Here is a 27,195-nt window from a genome sequence, read left to right on the forward strand (position 1 = left end):
GGTACACAAATATACAAAGGAACTATCAAGAACTGTAAAACCTAATTTAAAAATCATTTCTCTGGAGTACCGGGGTGGCTCAGTTGGTTAAGTGCCCAATGCTTGACTTTGGCTCAGGTCGTGATCTCACTGTCACGAGATTGAGCCCTGTGTCTGGCTCCACACTGGGCATAGAGCCTACTTAAGAGTCTCTCTCCCACTCCCACATTCATACACACACGACGCACACGCACTGTTCTCAAAAAAGTGAAATGAAATAAAAATGATTTCTCTGAAACTGGGGGCACCCAAGCTAAACGCTCTATTCTGAACTATGTAGGTTTATCACAGATATTTCGTACATATAACTCACATTATTCTCATCTGTCTGTGAACTAAAACTTCAGTCGAGGGCCTTGCAATGGACTTTTTTTCCACTAAACCAAAAAGCACATGCTTTTGGTGCTTGTGCACCAAAAACACAAGCAAGCACAGCTACAAAGTAAACGTCTCTCTCCAGCATCTCTCTCTCCCTCCAATGTAGCTCTATCTAAAATATCTCTAATACAGCTCTACCTAAATGAGAGCCATCCCTAAAGTCATCACCTTGGGAGACCATGCCTTTATTCCACTACTGGAATTCATAAGCAACTGGTTATGAATTCTTTGATGAAATTATAGTTGTGAGAGTCTGAAGCGATCCAAAAAACGTACATACCGCTGTTATAAAGATTTTTGAAAACTCTTCTGTAACAGTTTTCAGAATCAATTAAGATAAAAAATGCCTTTTAACTAAAACAGCATGGTTCAACATCATATCACATACTTTATTTATTACTTAGTGGCTTCAAATGACCTGTGACCATTCTAACCTTAAATGCACTCTGAAGATAATGAAGATCTGCCACGAATGAGGACACTGAAAATACTTTCCCAACATCTCCAAAGAAATAATCCAAGAACATTAACCAAAGGCAGCCTTACTGGGGGGAAAAAGTTCAGTCTACAGAAACTGCTTACTTGAAGAAACAACACTCGTGGAATGTATGCATTCAAATCCTATTTCTTTTAAAAGCCATGGTGTCTATAGGGACAGTTTCACCGTTTTCCATGACACTAACTGTATACATGCACCCATGTACCCATGATGCAACCGACTGTTCGGAATTTTAGGGAATGACATCAGTTCTCCTCAGTAGGTTTCATTCTTTGAAATGAAAAACTAGCAGGCACTATTTTGTAAGTTATGAACCACCTTTTCTCTCATAATAAAAAGGGTCTGAAAGAAGCAATGAACAAGAGTTAACTGCTCTGAGTCAGCCTCTTTGAGATTTTACTATAGAATAATTATATTCCTGGATTCACACAGTTAAAAGCAATTTCAAGTATATACCCACATAATCTCTTTTGTCTCCAAATAGTAAAAATATCTACTACCGGTAACTGAGAGCTAATTTCCAATTTATTGTATACTGTTTTCAGTAATCTCGGTGTTCATTTTACATAATCTATATCTTATGCCTATTTTGCATCAATTATACAGTTAAAAAAACATTTTAGGTCTATATTTGATTAATAAAACATTTTAAATTATTTAGCAATAATAATTTATATAAACTCCCACTATTCCACAATAATGAAAGACGACGGCTAGCACAAACAATCCACCCATCATTCATCTCATATATTTAATATAAGTATAAAATCTGTAAAGATTTCTTTTTAAAAAAAAATTTTTTTTTAATGTTCATTCATTTTTGAGAGAGACAGAGCATGAGAGAGGGAGGGGCAGAGAGAGGGAGACACAGAATCTGAAGCAGGCTCCAGGCTCTGAGCTGTCAGCACAGAGCCTGACACGGGGCTCGAACTCACCAAATGCGAGATCATGACCTGAGCCGAAGTCAGACACTTAACTCACTGAGCCACCCAGGCGCCCCAGAGATTTCCTTTCTAAATGTTTTACAGCAGCTACTATCGTTCATACTTTCTGGGCCTACAGCACCTGACCAGTGAGAAAAGGGACTCTATAGTCCACTACAGGCAAGCCAGACTAGAATTAAACACAGACTATAAATTTCTAAAGTGGGGACAATCAACAGTACATAAAGTTAGCACAAATACATACAAGTAATGAAACTATATAAAAGTAGTACACCACATTAATAAGAGAAACAAATTTCAATTTATTCTCCCTTTTTACTATTTCGCAAATAAGAAGTTAAAATTGGGGGCACCTCGGTGGCTCAGTGGGTTGAGCATCCAACTCTCGATTTCAGCTCAAGTATGATCCCAGGTCCTGGGATCGAGCCCCATGTCAGGCCCCATGCTGAGCATAGAGCCTGCTTAAGATTTTCTCTCTCCCTCAAAAGAAAAAAAGAAAAAAAAAGATTTTCTCTCTCCCTCTAACCCTTTTCCCTCTCACATGCACTCTCTCTTTAAAGCAAAAAATTAAAAATTAAAAAAAGGCTAAAGCTGGATATACATAACAAAACTTGGTATTCTTGTGTAAATGCATCAGGACTATTTTACTTTTTATCACTTAGAACAGTACTGTAATAAGATCAAATACAAAATTCTAATGGACTAAAATTAAAATTACAATGTGTTAGATATTTAACACTACCTAGAAGAAGTCAAGCTCATTTTTTTTAATGTTTTAGGAAATTATCTTACAGACTATTGTCTTAATATTCTGCACCATCAGAATGTATCAAGGCAAACCCATGCTAACTTCTACTAAAAATTACTAACGAATCCAGAAGGATAATCCTTTTATTTTTTTGAGAAATCATTCTAAAAACACATTTTGAGTACTTTTATCTAAAGAACAAAATTATTAAGGCTGATTCTGCAGTCTAAAGGACAAGTTATCAAAAACTCAGAGTTAAGACATTAGGATCATTGAGTTGCTGAAGGAAACACCACTAGGAAAGAAGTTTCCAATCTTCCCATATCCTCACAGGCCATCTTGAGGCTAAGACTTTGCCAATCACACAGGCATAGGCAACAGTGGTCAAGAGCAGTGTTCTGGGGTGACAAGAGACTTCACTGTCCGTGTGATTTAAGGTAGGATACAACCTCTCCATTCTCGTCTGTATAGTCAAGTCAGGATGCCAATATTTCCACATCTCCCAAAGGCTCAGCAAGGTGACATACATAAGGCACCAGGCCAGTGCCTGTCACAAATATCAAATCATGGCCCCATTCGATATACATGCTGACAGACACAGTAATGTAGACATGACATGGGCCGGTTTCCACATATACATACTTCCTAGCTCCGTCCACGGACAGCTCCTAGACACATGGACACTTCACAGTGGCAATGAGCTCACCTACTGCCCACAAAGCTCGTCTGGCTCAAAACACCATTCTTGTACCGAAAGGGATCAGGACTCCCTGGAAAAATGGTTGCTTCCAAGGCTGGGGAAGGGAAAATATGAGACGAGCACATCTTGTGGCGGCAGACAATAGAAAGAACGGGGGCTTGTTGAGAAAACACAGGAGCCATCTTGACAAGGTCCTACGGCCAAACTGGAACAGACGAGCGGCAAAATAACAACAGTATTGGACTACAACCCACAGGGACGACAAACAAGCATGTAAATCCATGCCAATATATGTAAATAAAACCAGGGAGAAAGGGTCGTCCTTACAGGAGAATTCCAACTAATAAGCATAAGAAAGGAAGAAACAGTGAATCACCGTTTAACAAACAGTAATGACTGCTGCAGACACGATCCATGGACACAAATTTTCAGACACTGAAACTAGCAGAGAAATGCTGAGGGGAAACAGGAGATCTATTAATTACAATGAAAAAAACGGTAACATGACTGTGGAGAAGTCTAGCAGACGTGGCCCTCTGGTTATAAGACATATCAACTCATTATCGACTCCCGGATATGATGCACTGAGAACTCAATGTGCTCTTCTTGCCAAGAATGCATACATAACCGGAGTCTGATCAGGAGAAGACACCCAACAAACCCAAGTTGAGGGACATTCTACAAAACCACCAAGAACTGTTAATCAGCTTTCCTCAGCAGTCCATAGACATAAAAGACAAGGAACAAGAGAGGAACTATCAACTGACGGAGACTAAGGAGCCATCACAAATAAATGTAAAGTGAGATGCTAGACCGGATCCTGGAACAGAAGAACGTCAGTGGGGAAACTGGCAGGAATCAAACAAGATGTGCAGTTTAGGTAACAGTACTGCACTAATGTTAACCTCCTAGTTTATTAATTCTAGCTTAATTATGTAAGATGTCAGTACTAGAGGAAACTGGGTCAAGGACATATGCAAACTGTCATATTACTACTTCTCTGTAAGTCTAAATTTATTTCAAAGTAGTTTTTTTAAAGTATTTGTATAATAATGTATCTATAGTTATCTAGACAACATATAAGAGTTATCATTTTGTTTTGCCTTAAAATCATTAAGTCATGTTAAAATATACTTTAACTGCTGAAGCTAAAATATATATCTCTAAAGAATTCAGCCCTGAAAAACCTAACCAATAAAATACACTACAGATCCCATTACCTGTAATTTCATATCCATAAGCAGCTAGTTGTCCAGCCATATATTCTCCATCCGAATTATTATGAGAACAACCCCATGTTCGCATCCAAATTTTCTGTATGCCTGGAATAGTGCTATTAAACAATCAATAAAAAAAAAAAAGTAAGTCTCATTTAGGAATTTTTTTTAGAACAAAATCACTCGATTTCTGGGCATATTATGCAAAAATACGCTCACGGCAACCCATTTGCAATCTATTCATGAAACGCACCAACTTAATCCATAATCAACTGTTACACCAAAAGTCTAAAATCAAGGTAAAATAACCACAGAAACCTAAGTTATGACTCTCTCCATATAAATATTTCCCTTTTCTCTGCATTTTAAATTCAGTACTAAAGTACTATCACTAAGTTAAACTCCTACATACAAAAGGTACATACAAATAACAATAGCAAACAAAATGGTTCTAGCAAGAGAAGCAAATAAAGAAAAACTAAGGACATCACCCATTCACTGACTCCTATATAACAATTACAATCTTTATAACTTACAGATACAAATAACTGAATCAAAACAGAAAAACCATCACCCTACAGCATAATTAAAAGTACTCCATATGTAAAAATAGTTATAAAAATGTAATATTTTTAGAAAGGGAAAAATAGGGGCGCCTGGGTGGCGCAGTCGGTTAAGCGTCCGACTTCAGCCAGGTCACGATCTCGCGGCCCGTGAGTTCGAGCCCCGCGTCAGGCTCTGGGCTGATGGCTCGGAGCCTGGAGCCTGTTTCCGATTCTGTGTCTCCCTCTCTCTCTGCCCCTCCCCCGTTCATGCTCTGTCTCTCTCTGTCCCAAAAATAAATAAAAAAAAAAGTTGAAAAAAAATTAAAAAAAAAAAAAAAAAAAAAAAAGAAAGGGAAAAATAGTCGTTCAACTCAGACTGCACTAATAATTTAAATTTAAATAGAAGTTACCTTAAAGACATATTCAGAGCAAATTCAATAAACTTTAGTCATTAAAATATGAGAAGTTTAAATTCACAGACTTTAAAAAGTGTTACAAATAAAACCATTGAATGCATTAAAACTTTCAACAATTTACTATCTAAACAAATATAAGCATGTTAAAATTATACAACTGCATAATCCTTTCTGGCTAGGCTGTATTACAATTTCACAGAACTACAACAGACCTAATATGATAAATGACACAATAATTTTTTTGTGTCAATGCCTTTAGCTGATCCAGAAGTATTTGTAAATTTGCTAAGAAAAATCAAATACCCAAACCACCACTGTCTCATAAGAATTTCAAAATGCAGTAAAATGCCTCACTTGGAAGTAACACAAAATTACATACCAACTACAGAGATATCAAAGAGATCCTGGGGTGGCGGACACAGATATGGGGCAGGGGCAGCATTTCCTATATTTATGCCAAATACTGTCCTTGACCCAGTCTTCAAGAAACATGCCATCTGACATCTTTTTTTTTTTTAACCAATTACTTTGCTAAATTTAAAACCAAATAAAATATCTCCTCTCCAAAAGATTTTTAGAAACAGCAGCTATATATATATATATATATACGTATATACATATACACATACATATATACGTGTATATATATATATATATATATACATATATATACACATATACACACATATATACACACACACACACACTGATATATACCAGTATGTATCAGTAGCACCAGTTTCTTCCTTGGTAGGATACTGGATATAATCTCAAAACAAGAGCTTACCTATTGCTTGGTGGGCTGTTTTCATCTTGCAAATATTTTTGGGTGTTTCGCTTTCGCACCTTTGGAACAACATGCTTCCGTGAAAAATGCCTATCTTGTGGCTTTAAATCTTCCTGTGACACAATATCTTCTATGTCGTCCAGGAGAGAATCACAGGAGGCAGAAGGCATCTTTTCTATTACATACAAAAGTTATAAACGACAGAGGCATATGAGTCCCTCACAAATCTATTTCACATGTATCATCTACAAAATATTCTTGCTGATCTTGAATCTAATAGAGAGTTCAGATTTAACTTCAAGTTTACAGAAAATGCAAAAGATAAAAATATACAAGGAAACAATGAGACAAATCCTACTGATAATGGGACATCCCAAGGTTCAACTGGAACTATTTCTTCAACAAATCAGTCTCACAGAGAAAAAAACAGAAGAGAGACTATTCACAGTGAATGCATTAGAAGCATAACATCTACATGCAATGCATGCTCTTGACTCTATGTCACTTTGTCCAACCAGCTGTAAGATATTTTGGGGACAAATACGGACATCAGAATATGAAGTGGGTGTTAGATAATATTAGGATATTACTGTAAGTCATTAGATACAAAGTACTGATGATATAAAGTATTGTCCTCATGTTTAAAAATCTTATTTCTGACATTGTAAACGTGATTTTACTTTTTATTTATTATTTTTAAAAAATCTTTTTATGGAGCACCTGCATGGCTCAGTCAGTCAAGCGTCTGGGATCTCAGCTCAGGTCATGATCTCACAGTTCAATTCATGGGATTGAGCCCCATGTCAGATTCCCTGCTGACAGCGTGGAGCCTGCTTGGAGTTTTCTCTCCCCCTCTCTCTCCACCCCTCCCGACTCGCGCATGCTCGTTCTTTCTCTCTCAAAACAAAGTTTTTTAAAAATCTTTTTAGAGATTAATATTGAATATGTGGACGTTAAATATATCTATAATTTACTTTAAAACAATAAAAATAGGTTAAGACATACAGGAAAACCTTACATGTCTTAAATCTAAGACACATATATTGGTGTTCATTATCCTATTCTACTTTCCTGAATGTTCAAAATTTTTATCATTAAGACAAGAAAATGTGGACACAGCTTTCAGGAAGATAGAACAGATGTCCTCTTCCTTATCCATCCTACTAAGTACAATGAAAACTATGGGCATTATATATAAAATAAACATCAGAAGACTCTGAGAGGTAGAGGGAAGGCAGACTGACCGGGGACCCTGGAACCCAAGGAACAACACAATGGTGAGTTACTTGGGGTTTCTTTTGCCTCCTCTATCCCAGACTTGGAGCTGAAGAAGCCAGCAACCCAGAATTGCCAACAGATACAGACAACAAAAGCACCCCCAAAAAAACCCTGTTCTCTTTTCAAAGAGCCAGAAAAGGGACAGTCTAGCAAGACAAAACTTTTAGACAACCATTCTACCCCATAAAACAAAACAAAACCCCACAAAACACAAAACTACAGTCCCACCTCCTAACTTCTACTTTTATGAGGCTGTAACGAGGCACCCCACCCCACCCCACCCGGGCAGAACCAGAGGAGGCCATGTAGGAACCCTGGACTTGCCAACCAGCTGACCAAACAGTAAGGAACCCCCACCCCACCACGTCAGTCAAGACCAAACTGATGTACAAGTTTATAGTTATATTCCTATCACAATCCAAGCAAGATGTTTTGTAGACATAGATAAGATTGCTGTAAAATTTATGTGGAATCGTTAAAAAAAAAAAAAAAGGTAACATATCTGAAACAATTGTGAAAAAAGAAGAGTGGGAGGAATTGAGCCACCCGATTTGAAGACTTATTATACAGCTAGAATAATCAAGACTGTGCGGTGTTGGTGGGTGAGCAGAAGTATGAATCAACAGAACAGAACAGAGAACCGGAAAGAGACCCACACAAATATGCTCAAGCGACTTTTGACAAAAGTACAAAAGCAATTCAGTAAAAGAAAGATAACCTCTCCATTAGTGCTGGAGCAATGGGACATTTACAGACAAAAACTGAACCCCAATCTAAGTTTCACACCGTATACAAAAATTAATGCAAAATGTATCATGAACTTAAACGTAAAACGTAAAACTATAAACTTTTAGGAAAAACTGTAAGAGAAAATCTTCTAGGCCTAGAGCTAGGTGAGGAATTCTTGGGCCAGATACCAAAAGCATGATCCATAAAAAGAAAACTTAATCAATCCAGACACCATCAAAATTTCAAACCTTTGCTCTGCAAAAGACCCGTTTAAGAGAGGATAAAAAGTCAAGTTACAAGGGCGCCTGGGTGGCTCAGTCAGTTAAACGTCTGACTTTGGCTCAGGTCCTGATCTTATGGTTCATGAGTTTGAGTCCCACATCAGGCTTATAAACCCCTCCCCCACCCATTCATTCTCTCTCTCTCTCTCCTTCCCTCTCCCTCTCTCTCTCTCTGTCAAAATAAATAAACGTCAAAAAAAAATGTTAAAGAAAAAGTCAAGCTACAGAGTGGGAGAAAATTTTTGCAAACCACCACTTATCTGACAAAGGACTGGAATCTAGAATTCAAAACAGTTTTAAAAAATCCAATTGGAGGGGCGCCTGGGTGGCGCAGTCGGTTAAGCATCCGACTTCAGCCAGGTCACGATCTCGCGGTCCGTGAGTTCGAGCCCCGCGTCAGGCTCTGGGCTGATGGCTCGGAGCCTGGAGCCTGTTTCCGATTCTGTGTCTCCCTCTCTCTCTGCCCCTCCCCCGTTCATGCTCTGTCTCTCTCTGTCCCAAAAATAAATAAAAAACGTTGAAAAAAAAAATTAAAAAAAAAAAAAAATCCAATTGGAAAATGGATGAAAGACAAAGACATTTCACCAGAGAGGATATAAAGAAGGCAAGTAGCACACAGCATTACTAGCTGTCAGAGAAACAAACTCCAATCACAATAAGGTATCACTACACACCTATCAGAATGGTTAAAATAAAAAAAAAAAACAGTGACAGCACTAAACCCTGACAAGGATGCAGAGAAACTGGACCGCTCCTACAATCCTAGGGGGAATATAAAATAGCACAGTCACTCTGGAAAACAGCTCAGCATCTTCTTAAAAAACTAACCATGGAACTCCCATGTTACTTCTGAGGGTTTATCCAAGAGAAATAAAGACTTACATTTCCACAAAAACCTAAACCCAAATGCTTACGGCAACTGCTTTGTCAAAACCTGAAGACACCCACATGCCCTAAACCGCAGTACGGCTGCACCAGGGAATACTACTCAGCGATTAAAAAAAAAAAAAAAAAAAAAAAGGAAAAGTACCACTGATACATACAACAGGCAGGACGAATCTCCAGGGAATCATGCTGCCGTGAATACAGCCGCTCCCGAAAGCTTACGGGCTCTATGGTTACATGTTTATAACATCCTTGAGCCTGAAATAACAAAATTACAGAAATGGGGAACACAACAGAGGTCACCAGGGATTGCGGAGAGGATGGGGCAGGAGAGAAGGGAAGGCCACTAGCCACGGTCAACAGGAGAGGTCCTTGGGGAGATGGAAACGTCCTCCGTCCTGACCATATCAATGTCCGTATCCCAGGTGTGACACTTACAGTTTTGCAAGACGTCACCACTGGGGAAACCTGGACCAGCCATACAGCATAGCCACACAACTTTTATTGCTGTAAGGAAATCTGTAACTATGTTAAAATACAATGATTAAGGGGGCAGAAAATCACCTGGAAAGAAAAAGGAATGTACACTCGAGTACATTTACTGACAGTGCGGCTGCTACTTCTACCACGTCCAGGCATGAAACAAGTGCTTCACGGGTCACCTCACTGACCACTCACAACTCGTGCTTCTGGTGGTGTTACCGCCCTCCCCTTAGACAGCCAGGAAGCACACGGAAGCTCGCTCACCCCAAGATCAACAACAATCCCAGGCCAACGAGCCCCAGCCCGTGGCCTGAGCAGCCCTCTGCTGCGGACTTCACGTAGCGATGACCACGGTGCCTCACCCGGGTCGCCCAAACCAGTGTCAGGATCCCGATACTCTCCGCTGCTCTCAGGCCCCTCCAAAGAATCTCCCTTCTCCCACCTGCCAGATCCCCATCTCTCCATGCACAGCTTTCAATTAACAGACCAGCTTTCCAGGCAGGATCTTTTTGTGCCCTTTACTGAAGTGCAGTCTTTACAACTGGGATGGATTATGCCCAGTAAGTCCAACCCCCGTTCAAAGCTCAGCCAATTTTACATCGTTAGTCTTAACAAAAGATCAGAAATAATCTAACCTCATACAGACCAGCTGAGTTACAGTTAACAAGGACAGGACATGGTCAAGGTGAGGCTGTCAATCACAGGCCTCCTCCTTCCCTAGACACAGGAATGGGGCCCGTGACCCAAGCCTGCAGAGTAACCCATCTTCCTGGCCACCATAACTGGTTCAGGTTTGGACATGACAAGCCCAGACCATGAGGATCATCAGGAGGACTTGTGTGCCAGAGCCAACAGAAGAGGTGGCTTCCCTTCCCACTGAAGTGGCCAAGCCGGGAGGACGTCAGCCTGCAGATGCCAGGGGCCATGCTGCCTGCCACAGGGCAGAAACGACCTAGGGAATGAAGCCTAACATGAGCTGGAGACAGAAAGAGCCACACTGACATCATCTGCGCGCCTGGTCCAAAGCCCTGCTCTGCTCTGCCCCGTCATGTGAGCCGGTCACTTTCCCTTTGTGGCTTAAATGAGTTTAAACTGGGTTTTCCGCTCTTGCAAACAAGAGCCCTGCCCAACTCAGCAAACTAGATAAGGAAAAATGAACCACGTTAGTCTTTCTGAAATGGGTTCTATTTATTTGAAAGATCATCTACCAGTGAAAAAATCGTTCTGTGCTCAAAAAAATTCAGGAAATTCTGCTTCCTTACAGATTGCCAGTACGCATTAGGGCAAAGACTGAAAAACTGCAGTGAAGAAACTAAAACTCATTTATCTTAGGAATTTTCTGAAAATTAATTTCTCATAGATCTCCTCTTCATGAGGCTGAAGACGGCACCAAAACCAGAAGGCCTGAGTGAAGCAGGCCCTCAGATCCTCTCCCCCACTCTGCACACATGGAAAACTTCCTTCTTTTACAGGGAGATGGTCCATGGACTCTGCCCAGCAATCTGTTACTATGAATGAACAGCCCTTCCACTCTGACTTCCTCAAGCACAGAAGCCCAGCAGCGGCCGCTCTTCCGGCATCGTCACCGTCTCTCTACTCAGCCATTACTGCCTAGATACAAACATGCTGCTATTTCTCCCACCGAAAAAACAAAAACCTTATCTTGAACCCACCTCCTCCATGTACTACCTCACTCACATTTCTCTCCCTTAAAGAAACACTCCTCGTCCCTTGGCAATGATGTGGACGGAGCCGGAAAGTATTATACTAAGCGAAGCAAGTCAGCCCGAGAAAAGACAAATACCGTGTGATTTCACTCATCCGTGGAATTTAACAAACAAAGCAAAAGGAAAGAAAAGAGATGAAGAGGCAAACCAAGAAACGGGTTCTTAATGCTAGGGAACACACTGATGGTTCCCGGAGGGCAGGCGGGTGGGGGACGGGTAAACAGGAGATGGGGAATAAGGAGAGCACATGTGCTGAGCACAGGGTGTCGTATGCAAGTGTTGACTCACTCACTGTACACCTGAAACTAATCTTACACCGTATGTTAACTATCCTGGAATTAAAACAAAAACTTAACCAAAAAAAGAGGGGCACCTAGGTGGCTCAGTCAGTTAAGCGTCCGACTTAGGCTCAGGTCATGACCTTACTGCTCGGGAGTTCGAGCCCCTCGTTGGGCTCTGTGCTGACAGCTCAGGGCCTGGAGGCCGCTTCAGATTCCGTCTCAGTCTCTCTGCCCCTCCCCTGCTCGTGCTCGCTCGCTCGCTCTCTCTCTCAAATATAAAACGTTAAAAAAATTTAAAAACTCAACAAAAAAAAGAAAGAAAAAGTCCTGCAAGTTCCAATTCAAGAGGATGACGTAGGAAGACTCTGAAACTCACCTCCTCCACAGAACACACGAAATTACACCTATTAATAGAACAATTCCTCCTGAAGAACTGAGGGCTGACTGAGCAGCTACACAACAACCAAAGACAGAACAGCTAGAGACGGAGATACGGTGACAAAGGGAATGCCCACCCCCGACACCGTGCACTGCAGTGGGAAGGACAGTACTGAGAAACCAGATCCTTCTGTCCTTGGGCCCGGGAAAAAAAACCCACCGTTTAAAAGAGCAACTAGCATATAAGAGAGGCAACGCCAGACCTCCGCCAAGCAGCAGAAGAGCTGCAGGAAAGCGCCAGGACAGAGGGACTGGAGAACGGAGAACGACACATTAATGCTCCCACCCCACCTAAAAAGCCTAGACTGGAACAGGTTCAGGCACCACGACAGGCAGGTCCAATTCTCCCAACAGCCTGTGCCTTCTGCCAGCCCAGGGTCTGCGAGCCCACACCAGCCCTAGAAGAAAAGCCGCGGTTTGAAAGGGTGGACCAAGTGTGGGAATGCTCTCTCCCTCTCCACGTCAAAACACCAGACCATAGAAGGGTCTGGATGCCCTCAGAGGCAGATTCCAACACGGAAACTGAAGGGTCTGGATGGCGTAACTGGTGGGAGCGGTCATCACAGGGACTTTGTGACCTCAGCAAGCCCAGGACCCACAAGCCCACACCAGCCGTCCTAGGTTACCGGGGCAAAGAAAACAAGCTACAGTTCTGTGTTTTATGTGTGTTTTAACTTTTACTGGGTTCTTTTTAACTTTTTAAAATTTGTCTTGTTTTCTTTATATGTTTTTCTTTTTGGTTTTGTCCTTGTTCTCTTTTTTCTTTTCTCCTTTTATTATTTTTTCTTCTTCAAATTCTTTTTTCTTTAATCTTTCTTTAAAAAGCCATGGTTTTGGGGCACCTGGGTGGCTCAGTCGGTTAAGCATCTGACTTCGGCTCAGGTCTCAATCCTGCAGTTCGTGGGTTCAAGCCCCACGTCGGGCTCTGTGCTGACAACTCAGAGCCTGGAGCCTGCTTCGGATTCTGGGTCTCCCCCTCTCTCTCTGCCCTTCCTCTGCCTGTGTCCTCTCTCTCCCTCTCTCTTAAAAATAAACAAACATTTAAAAAATTTTTTAAAAAGCCATGGTTTAAAATTTTTAAGTTTATTAATTTATTTGGGGGAGAGAGAGAGAGACAGAGAGAGCAAGCATGCATACGAGTCGGGGAAGGACAGCAAGAGGGGGAGAGAGAATTCCAAGCAGGCTCCACACTGTCAGCACAGAGCCCAATGCAGGGCTCGAACTCACAAACCGTGAGACCATGACCTGAGCCAAGAACAAGAGTCAGACGTTCAACCGACTGCACCACCCAGGTGTCCCTAAAAAGCCACAGTTTAAAGGAGTAAAAGAGTACAGCTAAAGTTAAAAGAGTACAGTTAAAAGAGTAACTAAGCACATATGGACACAAGTGCTTAGCCAGCACAAGTCAGCAAGCATACCCAGTCTGCATAGGGTCTCCATACACAAGACCACTCTTTCAACTTTTGGAGAAATAACCATTTTGCCTAACCCATAGAAACAAACACAGAAAGTTAAGCAAAATGGAGAAACAGAAGAATATGTTCTAAAAGAATAAAAGAAAAGAAAAAGCCTCAGTAAAAGAATTAAATGCAACAGATTTAAGCAGTATGCCTGAAAACGAATTTAAAGCAATAATTGTAAAGGTCCTCAGTGGGCTGGAGAAAAGACTGGAAGAGCTCAGTCAGACCTTCAAGAAAGAGATAGAAAATATTAAAAAGAACCAATCCGACATAAAGAATACAACAACCCTAATAAAAACCACACTAGAGGGAATCAACAGTACGTTAGAGGATGCAGAAGAACATATCAGCAATCTCAAAGGGTAATGGAGGACACACAAGCTGAACAGCAATGAGAATACAATTTTTATAAAATGAAAAGTTTAAGAGATCTTTGGATAACATCAAGCAAACAGACATTCACATTACAGGGGTCTCAGAAGAAAGAGAAAGGTTCTGAAAACTTGTTTGAAGAAGTAAAAACTGAAAACTTCCCTAATCTAAAGAGGGAAATAGACATCCGGGTCCAAAAAGCAGAGTTCCAAACAAGAAGAACCTGAGGAGGTCCACAACATAGCACATAATAATTAAAATGTCAAAGGTTAAAAAAGAGAGAATCCTAAAAGCAGCAAGAGAGAAACAAAAAGTTCCCTAAAAGGGAAACCCCATAAGGCTATCAGCTGATTGTTCAGCAGAAATTCTGCAGGCCAGAAGAGCAAGGCGTGATATATTCAAAGCACTGAAAGGAAAAAACCCACAACCAAGAATACTCTACCTAACAAGATTATCATTCAGATTTAAAGGAAAGAAACAGAGTTTTCCTGACAAACAAAAGTTAAAGGAGTTTATCACCACTAAACCAGCCTCACAAAGAACATAAAAGGGACTTCTTTAAGTGGAAAAGATGGCCAATTAGACATAAGAAAAAGATCCAAAATGACAACATATACAGAAAATGTGCAGAAGGGAGTAAAAAGAGAAGGCGTAAAAGAAAAAGGAAAAAGATTTTCCGTTTCTGTTTTTTTCTAGAATGTGTTTGAACTTAAATGACCATCAAATTAATATGAACTGCTCTTTACTTAGCATGCTATATATGAATGAACTTCATGGTAACCACAAACTCAACCTATGATAGATACACAAGAAATAAAGAGACAGAAGGCCAAACAAAATCTCGAGGAAACAGCAAAAGAAAGGAACAAAGAACTACAAAACAGCCAGAAAACAAAATTTTTAAATAGCAATAAATACACACCTATCAATAATTACTTTAAATGTAAATGGCCTAAATGCTCCAATCAAGACACAGAGAATGTTTAAAAAAAAAAAAAAACAGGGGCGCCTGAGTGGCTCAGTCAGTGAAGCGGCCGACTTCGGCTCAGGTCATGATCTTGCGGTCTGTGAGTTCGAGCTCCGCGTCAGGCTCTGTGCTGACAGCTCAGAGCCTGGAGCCTGTTTCAGATTCTGTGTCTCCCTCTCTGACCCTCCCCCGTTCATGCTTTGTCTCTCTCTGCCTCAAAAATAAATAAACGTTAAAAAATAAAAAATAAAAAATAAAAACAAAAACAAAAAAAACAAGACCCACTGTACATCATCTACAAGAGACTCACCTTAGATCTAAAGACACACACAGACTACAAGCAAAGGAGTCCTAAAACATTCACCATGCACATGGAAGCAAAAGAAGAAGGAAAAAAAAAAAAAAGCCAGGGTACTAATACTCCTACCAGACAAAATAGACTTCTTTAAAGCAAACACTGTTAAAGAGACAAAAAAGGGCACTGGCATTACATACATAAGATAAAAGGATCAATCCAGCAAGAGAATATAACAATTGTAAGTATCTATGCACCCAACACTGGAGCACATAGATAAAACAAATATTAACAGACATCAGGAGAGAAATTAACAGTAATACAACAATAGAGGACTTTAACACCTCACTTACATCAATGGATAGATCATCCAGACAGAAAATCAATAAGGAAAGAATGTATTTGAATGATACACTGGAGCAGATGGATATAACATACACAGAATATTTCATCCAAAATAACAGAATACACATTCTTTTCAAGTGCACATGGAATATTCTCCAGGATAGTAGGTCATAAACACAAGCCTCAGTAAATTTAAAAAGACTGAAATCATACCATGCATCTTTTCCAACTACAATGGTATAAAACTAGAAACAAATTACAAGAAAAAAACTGGAAAAAACACAAACACATGAAGACTAAACATGCCACTAAACAACCAATGGGTCAAGAAATCAAAGGAAAAATTTTAAAAATACATGGAGACAAATGAAAATGAAAACACAACAGTCCAAAATCTATGGGACACACAGAAAGTAGTCCTTAAAGAGAAATATATAGCCATATAGGTCTACCTCAAGCAACAAAAAACTCAATCTAACTTTATGCCTAAAGGAACTAAAAAAAGAACAAAGCCCAAAATGAGTAGAAGAAAGGATATAATAAAGATCAGAGCAGAAATAAATGATGTAGAGACTAAAATAACAATAGGAAAAAAAATCAATGAAACCAAGAGCTGGTTCTTGAAAAGATAAAATTGAAAAACTTTTAACCAGACTTATCAAGAAAAAAAGGTGAAAGGACTCAAACAAATGAGAAACAAGAAAGAAGTGACAACTCATATCACAATACAAAGGGTTATAAGAGAATACTATGAAAATTATATGGCACCAAATTGAACAACCTAGAAGAAATAAACTCCTAGAAACATACATCTTCCAAAACTGTACCAAGAAAAAATAGAAAATCTGAATAAACTAGGGAGCCTGGGTGGCTCAGTCAGTTGCGTGTCCAACTCTTGATTTTGGTTCAGGTCATGATCCCAGAGTCATGGGATCAAGCCCTGTGTTGGGCTCCACGCAGAGCATGAAGCCTGCCTGAGATTCTCTGTCTCTCTCTCCTTCTACCTCTCCCTCACTAACATCCTCTCTCTCTCTCAAATAAAAAAAAAAGATAATTTAAAAAAGAAAGGAATAGACCGATTACAAGTAATGAAATTGAATTGGTAACCAAAAAACTACCAAAAAATAAAAATACAAGACCAGTGAATTCTATCAGACATTTAAAGAACAATTAATACCGATGCTCCTCCAATTATTCTAAAATATAGAAGAGGAAGGAAAGCTTCCAAATACATTCTATGAGGCCAGCATTACCCTGATACCAAAACCAAACACACCACAGAAAGAGAAAACTACAGGCCAATATTCCTGATGAACAGAGATGCAAAAATCCTCAACAAAATATTAGCAAGCCTCATACAACAATACATTAAAAAGATCATTCACCTCGATCAGATGGGACTTATTCCTAGGATGCCAGGATGATTCAATATTCACAAACCAATTCACATCATGAACCATATCAACAAAACAAAGAATAAAAATCATATGATCACCACAATAGATACAGAAAAAGTATCTGATGAGATTCAACATACATTCATGATAAAAACTCTCAACAAAATGGAATTGGAGGGAACATACCTAAACATAAGAAAGACCATATATGAAAAACCTGCAGCTAACATCATCCTCAATAGTGAAAAACTGTGAGCTTTCCCTCTAAGGTCAGAAACTAGACAAGGACATCCACTCTCACCACTTCTCTCAACATAGTCCTGGAAGTCCCAGCCACAGGAATCACACTAGAAAATGACACAAGGGGCATCCATATTGGTAAAGAAGAAGTTAAGCTTGTCACTACTCACAGATGACATGATACTATACACAGAAAATCCTAAAGATTCCACCAAAAAACTACAAGAAGTACTAAACGAATTCAGTATAGTGGCAAGACACAAAATGAATACCAGAAATGAGTACCATTTCTTTACACTAAAATCATAGAAGAGAAAAAAGAGAAAGACCTGTATACAAAGGGTTCTCACACTGAAAACTGTGAGACTGAAAGACTGTGAGAAACTGAAAATGACATAAACTGTGAGAAACTGAAAATGACATAAACAAATGGAGAGATATTCCATACTCATGGACTGGAAGAATTAATATTGTCAAAATATCCATATTACCCAAAGCAATTTAATAAAGATTCAATGCAATCTCTATTAAAATGCCAAAAGCATTTTCTGCAAAACCATAACAAATAACAATGAAATCTGTATGGAACCAAAGAAGACTCCAAATAGCCAAAGCAATCCCGAGAAAGAAGAACAAAACTGGAGTTATCACAATTCCAGATTTTAAGAGGTACTACAAAGCTGTAATAATTAAACAGTATGGTACTGGCCCAAAAACAGACACATAGATCAACACAACAGGATAGAGATGCCAGAAATAAACCCACATTTATATGGTCAACTAATCTATGACAAAGGAGGCAGGAATATACAATGGGGAAAAGACAGTCTTTTCAATAAATGGTGCTGGGAAACTGGACAGCTACACATAAAAGAATGAAACTAGACCACTTTTTTACACCATACATAAAAATAAACTCAATATGGATTAAAGAACTCAATGTGAGACCTGTAACCATAAAAATCCTAGAAGCCAACACAGGCAGCTATTTCTCTAACATCAGCCAAAGCAACATTTTTCTAGATACATCTCCAAAGGCAAGGGAAACAAAAGCAAAACCAAACTACTGGAACTATGTCAAATGAAATGTTTTTGCACAACAAAGGAAACTGTCAACAAAACAAAAAGACAACCTACTGAAGGGGGAAGATGTCTGCAAATGATATATCCGATACGGGGTTAACACAAATATATAAAAAACTACAATTCAACACCAAAAAGAAAAAAAATAATCCAATTAAAAATGGACAGAAAACCTGAACAGGCATTTTTCCAAAGACATACAGACGGCCAAGAGACACATGAAACAATGCTCAATATCACTAATCATCAGGGAAATGCAAACCAAAATCACAAAGAGATATCACCTGACACCTGTTAGAATAGCTAAACTCAAAAAGACAAGCATCAACAAGTGTGGACAAGGATGTGAAGAAAAAGGAACCCTCATATGCTGTTGGTGGGAATGTAAATTGGTGCAGACACCATGGAAAACAGTATGGAGGTTCCTGAAAAAATTAAAAATAGATGATCTAATAATTCCACTATCAGGTATTTAGCCAGGGAAAATGAAAACACTAACTCGAAAAGATATGTGCAGCCCTATGTTCACTGCAGCATTATGAACAACGGCCAAGACATGGAAGCCATCTATGTGTGCATCAATAGGCTAACGGACAAGGAAAATGCGGTATACACACACGATGGACTATTACACAGCTATAAAAAGGATGACACTGTGCCGTTTGAGACAACATGGATGGACCTAGCAGGTATCACACTAAATAAAATAAGTCAGCCTGAGAAAGACAAACGCCATATGATTCTACTCATAAATTCCATCTAAAAAATAAATAAATAAACAAACAAAAAGCAGAATCAGAACTATAAACACAGAGAACAAGCTGATGGTTGCCAGCGGGGAAGGTGGTAGGGGACTGGGCAAGATGGGAGAAGGGCAAGTTGGGAGATCAGGCCTCCGGTTATGGAATAAGTCATGGGAGAAAAGCGTAAGGAATACAGTCAATGACACCGTAATAGCCAAGTAACGGGAAAGACGGTAGCTACACTTGTGGTGAACATAGCATAATGTATAAACCTGTCAAATCACTAAGTTGTATACCTGAAACTAATGTAACATTGTGGGTCAACTATACTCAAAAATTATAAAATAAAATAAAAATACCTTGCAAGAGCTGTCAACACGTATAGTTTCTGATCTCTGACCCCACCCCACCCCCCCCCACCCCCCCCCCCCCCCCGCTCCATTATCTCATGAACCAGGCTTTCACCCCCACCTTTCCACCAAAATTGCCTGTCGTGATGTCAGTGACTTCCAATGATACATACAATCATAGATATTCAATCATCTTATAGGACCCTCTCTGCAGCACTTGGCATACTGACCATTCTCTCCTTACGGTACTTTCTTCACTGACTTCCGGGATCCCACGATCTGTGGGATCTTCTCCTACCACGTCAGCCACACCCCAAGTCTCCTTTGCTGGCTCCTCCTCCTCTCTCCCACTTCCCAACGTCGAAATGCCCCCATGAATCTGGGGACCACCCCATCCGATTTCATCTAGTTCCATGACCTTGCAATACCAACCGCAGATGCTTCTATAACCACCCCCAGACCTCCCCTGAACTTCAGACTCAAATGTCCAGCTGCCTGCTCAATTCCACACCCCTGCCTGAATGTCGAATAGTTGTTTCAAACCTAAGTCAAAACCAGAACTCTTGACTCTCCCCACCCAACCGCACACACAACCACCACATCACACCCCGCCACCTCGCACACCACCACCACCATCATCTCACACACATCACCGTCATCACCACCACCCATCACACCAGACCCTCTCACAACTCTCCCCATCTCGTTTAAAGGCAATCCCAACCTTGTACCTGCTCAAGGCAAAAATCGTGGTGTCATCCCTGACTCCTTCCTTCACCCTACATCCAATGCACCAACAAAATCCTGCTGGCTCTATTTTAAAATATATTTTCTGGGGCGCCTGGGTGGCTCAGTCGGTTAGGCATCCTACTTCGGCTCAGGTCATGAACTCGCAGTTCGTGAGTTCGAGCCCCGCGTCGGGCTCTGTGCTGACAGCTCAGAGCCTGGAGCCTGCTTCAGATTCTGTGTCTCCCTCTCTCTAACCCTTCCCGCTCATGTTCTGTCTCTGTCTCTCAAAAATTAATAAACATCAAAAAAAAATTTTTTTTAACTAATAAAATATATTTTCAGAATCTATTTCTAACTGTACCCATTGCCACATTCTTGGTCCAAACCAACATCCACTCTTGCGTGGATTATTGCCATAGTTAGTCTCCCTGCTACTATCCTTAATTCGCAAAGGACATTTTCAGTCCAGGAGCCAGGGATCCTTTAAAACCTAACTTCATCTCAAGCTTCAGATCAAAACCTGCCAATGGTATTCCCTCTGAGAGAAAAAAAAAAACAAAATCAGTGCAAAGACCTGCAAGGACCTACATAATCAGCCTCCTGTCACCTCTCTGACTCTATCTCCTACCATCCCCTCTTCTCCGTGCATGACACATGGGCTCCTTGCTAGCTCACAGCCACCAGGTACACTCATCCCAGGGTCTCAGTGTTGCCTGGATGCCTCAGGGCTTTGCTCAGAGACCACCAGTGAAATCTTCCCGGGCAACTCCCACCTCACCACATATACACACACCTGCTACTCCCCTTCCCTGCCCTGTTCCTCGACCACAGCATCTCAGACCTGCTTCGATGTTTTCATTACTTGGTTAACATCTACCTCTTTCTACTAGAAGATGTACTCCACAAAGGTAAAAGTTTCTGCGTGCTCTGTCCACTGTGTTATCCCCTCTGGTGCCTCAAACTACATCTAGCACATTGCAGGTTCTCAATAATTTTTTTCTTTTTTTTTTTTTTTTACTATAGATGACCCAGTCTAACAAGAGACGGCCCGTGGCTACCCACTCTGTCCCGACTATACTAAACCTTTTCCATATTCTCTGAGTATGCCAAACTAGTTTCTGACTCCGAGGGCTCCACACTCGCTTTTTTTTCTGCCTGGAATATCATCCCCCAAATAGCTGTATGGCTTGCTGTCCACTTCTCTATTCAAATGACACCTCCTGGGAGAGGCCTTTCCTAACCACCACATCGAAGACAACCACACAGAGACCAAGCATCCACACACACTCACACTGACCTCTAACCTGACACCGTAACTGCAGAACAGAACTCCATATCTCTCACCGCAGTGTCACCTCCATCAGGAAAAAAGGCATTACCTCGTTTTCACCACTGTCTCTGTGACGCCTACAACAATGCCCAGCACAGAGCAGGCAAACAGTATCTGTTGACCAAATGAATGAATAAGATGCGTAAGGTAAATTTAGCTCATCTTTCTTATACTGGATTGGAATCTAAAGCAAACACCTAATAACCCTCAGGGTTTCTTCTACCACTGTTAGTCTATGAAATAAAGAGGCTAAATGAGAAAGGCTAAGACAGGTACTGCCTTCAAATGTTACTAAAGAACTAGTGAAGGACTGTGAATTAAAGGACACATTAAAAGCCATACTTTTTAATTACACTTTTTACACCCCATATAGCCCTGTGTATTGATTCAAGGAAGGGAAAGGAATGGAGAAAGAAAGAGGAGAGGAGACATACAACATCATGCAGTACGGGGAGTAGGAAACATTGCTAAGCCTCTCATCTTCTAGAACTGAAATCCAAAGAAGCAAAAAGATGTGCACACCAACAGAGTTACATTTAGAACCCAGGCCTCAACGCCAAGCTGCCCCAACTATAGTTCTGCCTCATTGGCAAAGCCCAAACAACGCAAGAGTCTAATGTGATGCGAAGAAATAAACATATTCCGGGGAGAAAAAGGGGGGGGGGGGGGGCAAAGGAAAAACAGCCCTTCAAGAAATGCAAATAGCCAATAAGCACTGGAAATAATGCTCAAGCACACTAATAGTGAGTGTTTAAACAATAAATTATTTTTTTGTCTACCCCACCGATAAAAAAAAAAAGGCGGACAAAACCCTATTGTTGGCCGAAAGCATGGTAAAGCTGGTTTATTCTTTCCGGAAGTCTTCCTAGCAATACATATCAAACTTTAAACCATATATATCCTTTTCCAAAATGTTTAGTTTGAGAGAGAGCGCACACGCACTTGCGCGTGAATAAGGGAGTGGAGAGAAAAAGAAGAGAATCCCAAGCAGGCTCCATGCTGTCAGCGCAGGGCCCAACACGGGGCTCGAGCTCCCAAACCATGAGATCATGACCTGAGCCAAAATCAAGAGTGAGCCACCCAGGCTCCCCAAGACATATACAGTATATCCTGTGATCCACCAATTCCGTTTCTAGAAATTCAATTTAGAGAAACAAAGGAGAACAAATATAAAGCAGAGGATCGTAAATCTGGCTGCGTAAGGACTGGAACCATCTCATCACTATTTGTAAAGCTTTTCCTTCCAACAAACTGGCAGAACCGTTAGCCCTCAGAAATTTGTAAATGAGTAAGAAGGAAATGAAAGTCTGAGACTAAAAAGAAACAAGACAACATTGAAAAGAAACAGATCATACAGTTTTTTTCTCAAAAGGCTGAGGAATTCAAGTTTGATGAAGGGAATATAAATCGCCAGTGAAAAGGGAGATACTGAAAATGTTAGGAAAAATATATAAAGCAATATCCCATAGTAGTGTTATTTGCATTTGAGATTTATTAGGAGAGTTTTTATAGTATCAAATACCCAGGTCCCATTCTGAATTATAATCTCCAAGGAGTGGAATATAAGGACATAAACTTAAAGCTTGCCCAGATGATTCCACTACACATCCCTGATTGAGAACCATCATTCTCCCAGACAGAGATTCTCAACCTTTTTTTTTTTTTTTTTAGTGTTTATTTATTGAGAGACAGAAAGAGAGCTCAAACAGGGAAGAGCAGAGAGAGGGGAAGACACAGATTCTGAAGCTTGAGTGCTCATTGCATTCACCTGAGGAGCTTTTGAAACCTATCGGCAACTGAGCCCCAGGGCAACTCAATCAATCAAGGGGGAACAGGAGCACCTAGCAAGCTGAGTAGGTAAAGCATGCAGCTCTTGGTCTCTCAGTCTTGAATTCAAGCCCCAAGCTAGAAGTAGAGATTACTTTAAAAAAAAAAAAAAAAAAAGGGGGGGGGAGGGGAACAGAGCCTGGAGATTGATACTATTTTTTAAACCTTCTAGTAATTCTTACATGTGTAACCACATTGTGAACCAAAGTCCTAAACCAGTAGTTTTCATAGTTCGTGGTTCCCATATCAGCATGATTAGCACCACTGGGAAACTCGGGAGAGATGAAAATTCCCGGGCCCCACGCCAGACCTACTGAATCAGATACTCTGAGTAAAGCCCAGCAATCTATAACAAGCCTCCAGGTGATCTTGATGTGTACTAAAGTTTGAAAATCTTTATCCTAGAATTACTCTTTCATAAAAATCATCGAGAATGTTCATCAAAAATATACTACCTCATCAGCTGATTTCAACCAGGGTGCCAAAAAAAAATTTAATGGGGGGAAAGAACAATCCACATGCAATGAAAGCTGAAGCCCTTCCTCACATTACATACAAAACTTAACTGAAAACGGACCACAGGCCTAAATTTAAAAGCTAACACAATAAAACTCTTAGAAGAAAATATAGATGTAAATCTGCATGATGTTAGATTAAGCATTATTCCTTCCTTAGTTATGACACCAAAAGCACAAACAACAAAAAAAACTGGACTTCAGCAAAATTAAAAAGTTATATGCTTCAAAGAACACCATCAAGAAAGTGAAAAGAAAACTCATACAACGGGAGAAAGTATTTAGAAATTACATGTCTGATAAACATCTAGTACCAGAATACAGTGAGTACACAAGTCAACAATAAAAAGACAAACAACCCAATGTAAAATATGACAAAAGAGACGAATACACAGGTCTCCAAAGGTATACAAATGGCCAATAAGCACATGAGAAGATGTCAATATCATTACCTATAAGGGAAATGCAAATCAAAACCACAATGCGATACCACTTCACACACACCAGGATGGCTAAAATAAATAATAACAACCACAGCACTGACAAAGATGAATATATATTAGATCATCCAGAAAGAGAAAAGAATACAGGACCAAGCCTTGAGGAACTCCAAATTTAACTGCCAAAAAGAAGACGACCAGCCTATCATAGAGACTAAGAAGCAGCAACTAGAAAAGGAGAAAATCAGTAGGGGATAGAAGGCAAAGGAAGACAGCATGTCAAAGAGACCAACAAGGTCAGTGCTGCTGAATGTACAAAAAAGGCTGAAATTAATGAAAATGTCTCTTAGATTTACTGATCCGGCATGATATGGAGACGATGGCATTTCCAGATAATGACGGTGACAGCATTACTGAGACGCTAGACTGCCTTTGTGAACATTGCAATGTGGAACACTTTATTCAAGCATAAAAGGTTTGAAATAAATAAGTACCTTGATTATCTGCAATCAGTCTCAAATCCTCTGGAAAGAGAAGTCTGGAAAATAAAAACTCATTAGAAAAAGCGAGCTCCCAACAAGTTCACAAAACCACATAAGGGCTCTTTAAAACTACTTAAAAGGGATTAGACTGCATAAAAGAGAGCTTTCTACAGCAAAGTGAATGATGTGCCACACTACTTCCAACTCCTTACTGACTGGGTCAGGTGTGTTTACATCCACCGAATTTGCCACGATGGTGATCCAGCGTCTGGCCACGGTAATAAACACTGCCCAGCACTACAACACGTCTGCGTGATTCAATTAATACCAACTACAAAATAGGAATTAGGCAGTGAGGGACGTATCCAGATCACCTTCCACCAGAAAAACACGTGGCGTCCCGAGATTCAGAGAGAGGTTTTAGGAGTATAAAGGGGAACAAGAGTGGAAAAATCAAGCCACTGGCTCTTCCGGCCAACTTCTGTTTCAATTCTTGAGGTACAGCTCTGTGCAAGCTACCGAACTGCGAACGCCTCGTCCCCATCCATCACACAAATTCAGCGCAAGTGGGAAAACGAATGAAATTAGATTTGACAATAAGGGACGAGTTCCTTTAAATATTCCTCGCAGCCCTGCAGCACGCAACGCCAACCACTCTGTCCTCACTTCTGGCAGCGCTCCCCGCCTCCCAATTCCCTGACCCCAGCTGGCAAGTCCCGTTTCAACTACGAAACAAGCCAGCAAACGGCCCGAGAAAGGCCGAAACGGGGGAAACCAGGCTCCGCCATTAAAGGAGCTCTAGCCACACTCCGCCCCACACTGATTCCCCCCGCCACCCTTACCCAGAGGTCAGGGAATAACACACCGGTCCAAAGTGAGAGGATCCGCACGCCGTTCTGCGGATACGGGAAACACTTTAGATGGAGCTCGCCATGACACTTACGTCCCGCCACGTTTATTTGCGCATGCTCCAAGACGGTGGCCGGGAGAGGGCAAACTGCCTCATCGCTGAAAGCGCGAGTTCAGGTCTAACTTGCTTGGGTAAAGATTACAGTTAGAATTTTTTTGGTTGCAAGAGCGAAATTAGACGCCAGAATCTCAGGTTCTTAGAATCGCTTAACAGCTATCTTCGGCTGAGCTCTTACTATGTGTCAGGCACCATATTAAGCTCTTAACATTTATTACTATCATTAATTATTATTATTATTTTACAAAAGGGGAAACAGGGAGTGTAAGTACTTGCCTAAAGTTACTCTGCTAGTAGTGGCAGTCCTCTGTGCTGAATTCAATTCTGAAAGGACCTGCTATTTTCATTTCATTTTACTTGCTTCCTCAACCTTTTGTGAAATGAGGTCATACTGGAGAGGAGAGTAGAATAGGACAAAGAACAATTTGATTAAACAATATAGATCATTTAACACCAAGAAAGAAGGGTTTTTTTATCCGTTAGAAGACAGTGTAGCGCCAAATATTAAGGCAGTTTAGCAGAGAAAGAGAACTTTCGTGGAGTATACTGATTCTGACCTAGTTCCCTTGTAAGTGTTAGCTCACGTTATTATGTTTTACCCAGGACACTGTGCTTGACCTTGTTTACCAGAAGAGCGTCTCCTCTTTCAAAAATGAAGACAATTCGCCATGAGCAAGAAGTCAGAAATCATGAGCTTTGTTTCTAGTGTGATTCCTTCTAATTACAATACCACCCTCTGCTCACCATTTCCATGCAAAAAATCTAAACTGTGACCTAGAGTCCTCTGCAGTCCCTACCCAGCTGAATTAGAATTGCATGTTTATGTTGTCCCATCTCTTTTACTGTAATCCCACTGCCTAGCACATAATCTTGCACTTATGGCCTCTCTGTCAGCATACCTTGAATGAATGAATGGATGAATGACTCCACCCTTTTTCCCCCAAGATCTAGTTGAGTTCAGGTAAAGAGATTTTATTGAGTGCACACCACATGATCTCTAGCACTGTGCTGGTTGCAGAACTAGAAAGGAATAAAGAGACAAGCCCCTACCACTATTTCAGGCTCCTCCACAGGTACAGTTTCGGTGGAGAAGAGCAATGGCTGAGGAAGATGAATGCACGCAGACCAGTGGAGCCCAAGGGGGAGGTTCTTCTTTTTACATGAGGGGGTCTAGACTCCCCACAACAGAAGTGACAGAAATGGAGGAGGGTAGGCCAGGCCAAGGAGATAGTAAGAGCACATGCATGGAGGCCTGAAACTCTAAACTCTTATATAAGC

The 27,195-nt window shown here is 40.6% G+C and overlaps 1 protein-coding gene across 8 annotated transcripts in view; it reads right to left on the minus strand.

Moving 5' to 3' along the window:
- CDKAL1 (CDK5 regulatory subunit associated protein 1 like 1) overlaps positions 1 to 25,915 on the minus strand; it is a 706,407-nt gene extending 680,492 nt beyond the window's left edge. For 2 of the 8 annotated variants that reach the window (XM_019425254.2, XM_019425255.2), the window contains exons 1-3: positions 24,963 to 25,006; positions 6,274 to 6,448; positions 4,529 to 4,641 (exon numbers count right to left, since the gene is read on the minus strand). In XM_019425254.2, coding sequence (XP_019280799.2) covers positions 4,529 to 4,641; positions 6,274 to 6,443 — 283 coding nt within the window. In that variant the 5' untranslated portion in view covers positions 6,444 to 6,448; positions 24,963 to 25,006. Of the gene's footprint in view, positions 1 to 4,528; positions 4,642 to 6,273; positions 6,449 to 9,604; positions 9,629 to 24,962; positions 25,007 to 25,324; positions 25,575 to 25,792 lie in introns of those variants that run through there. The other 6 variants (XM_019425256.2, XM_019425258.2, XM_053904851.1 and 3 more) reach the window with 6 other exon arrangements.
- Positions 25,916 to 27,195: the final 1,280 nt, after the last annotated feature.

The sequence above is a fragment of the Panthera pardus genome, unplaced genomic scaffold (genome assembly GCF_024362965.1).
Source record: "Panthera pardus isolate Hobbes unplaced genomic scaffold, ASM2436296v1 HiC_scaffold_17, whole genome shotgun sequence".
NCBI classification, from domain to species: Eukaryota; Metazoa; Chordata; class Mammalia; order Carnivora; family Felidae; genus Panthera; species Panthera pardus.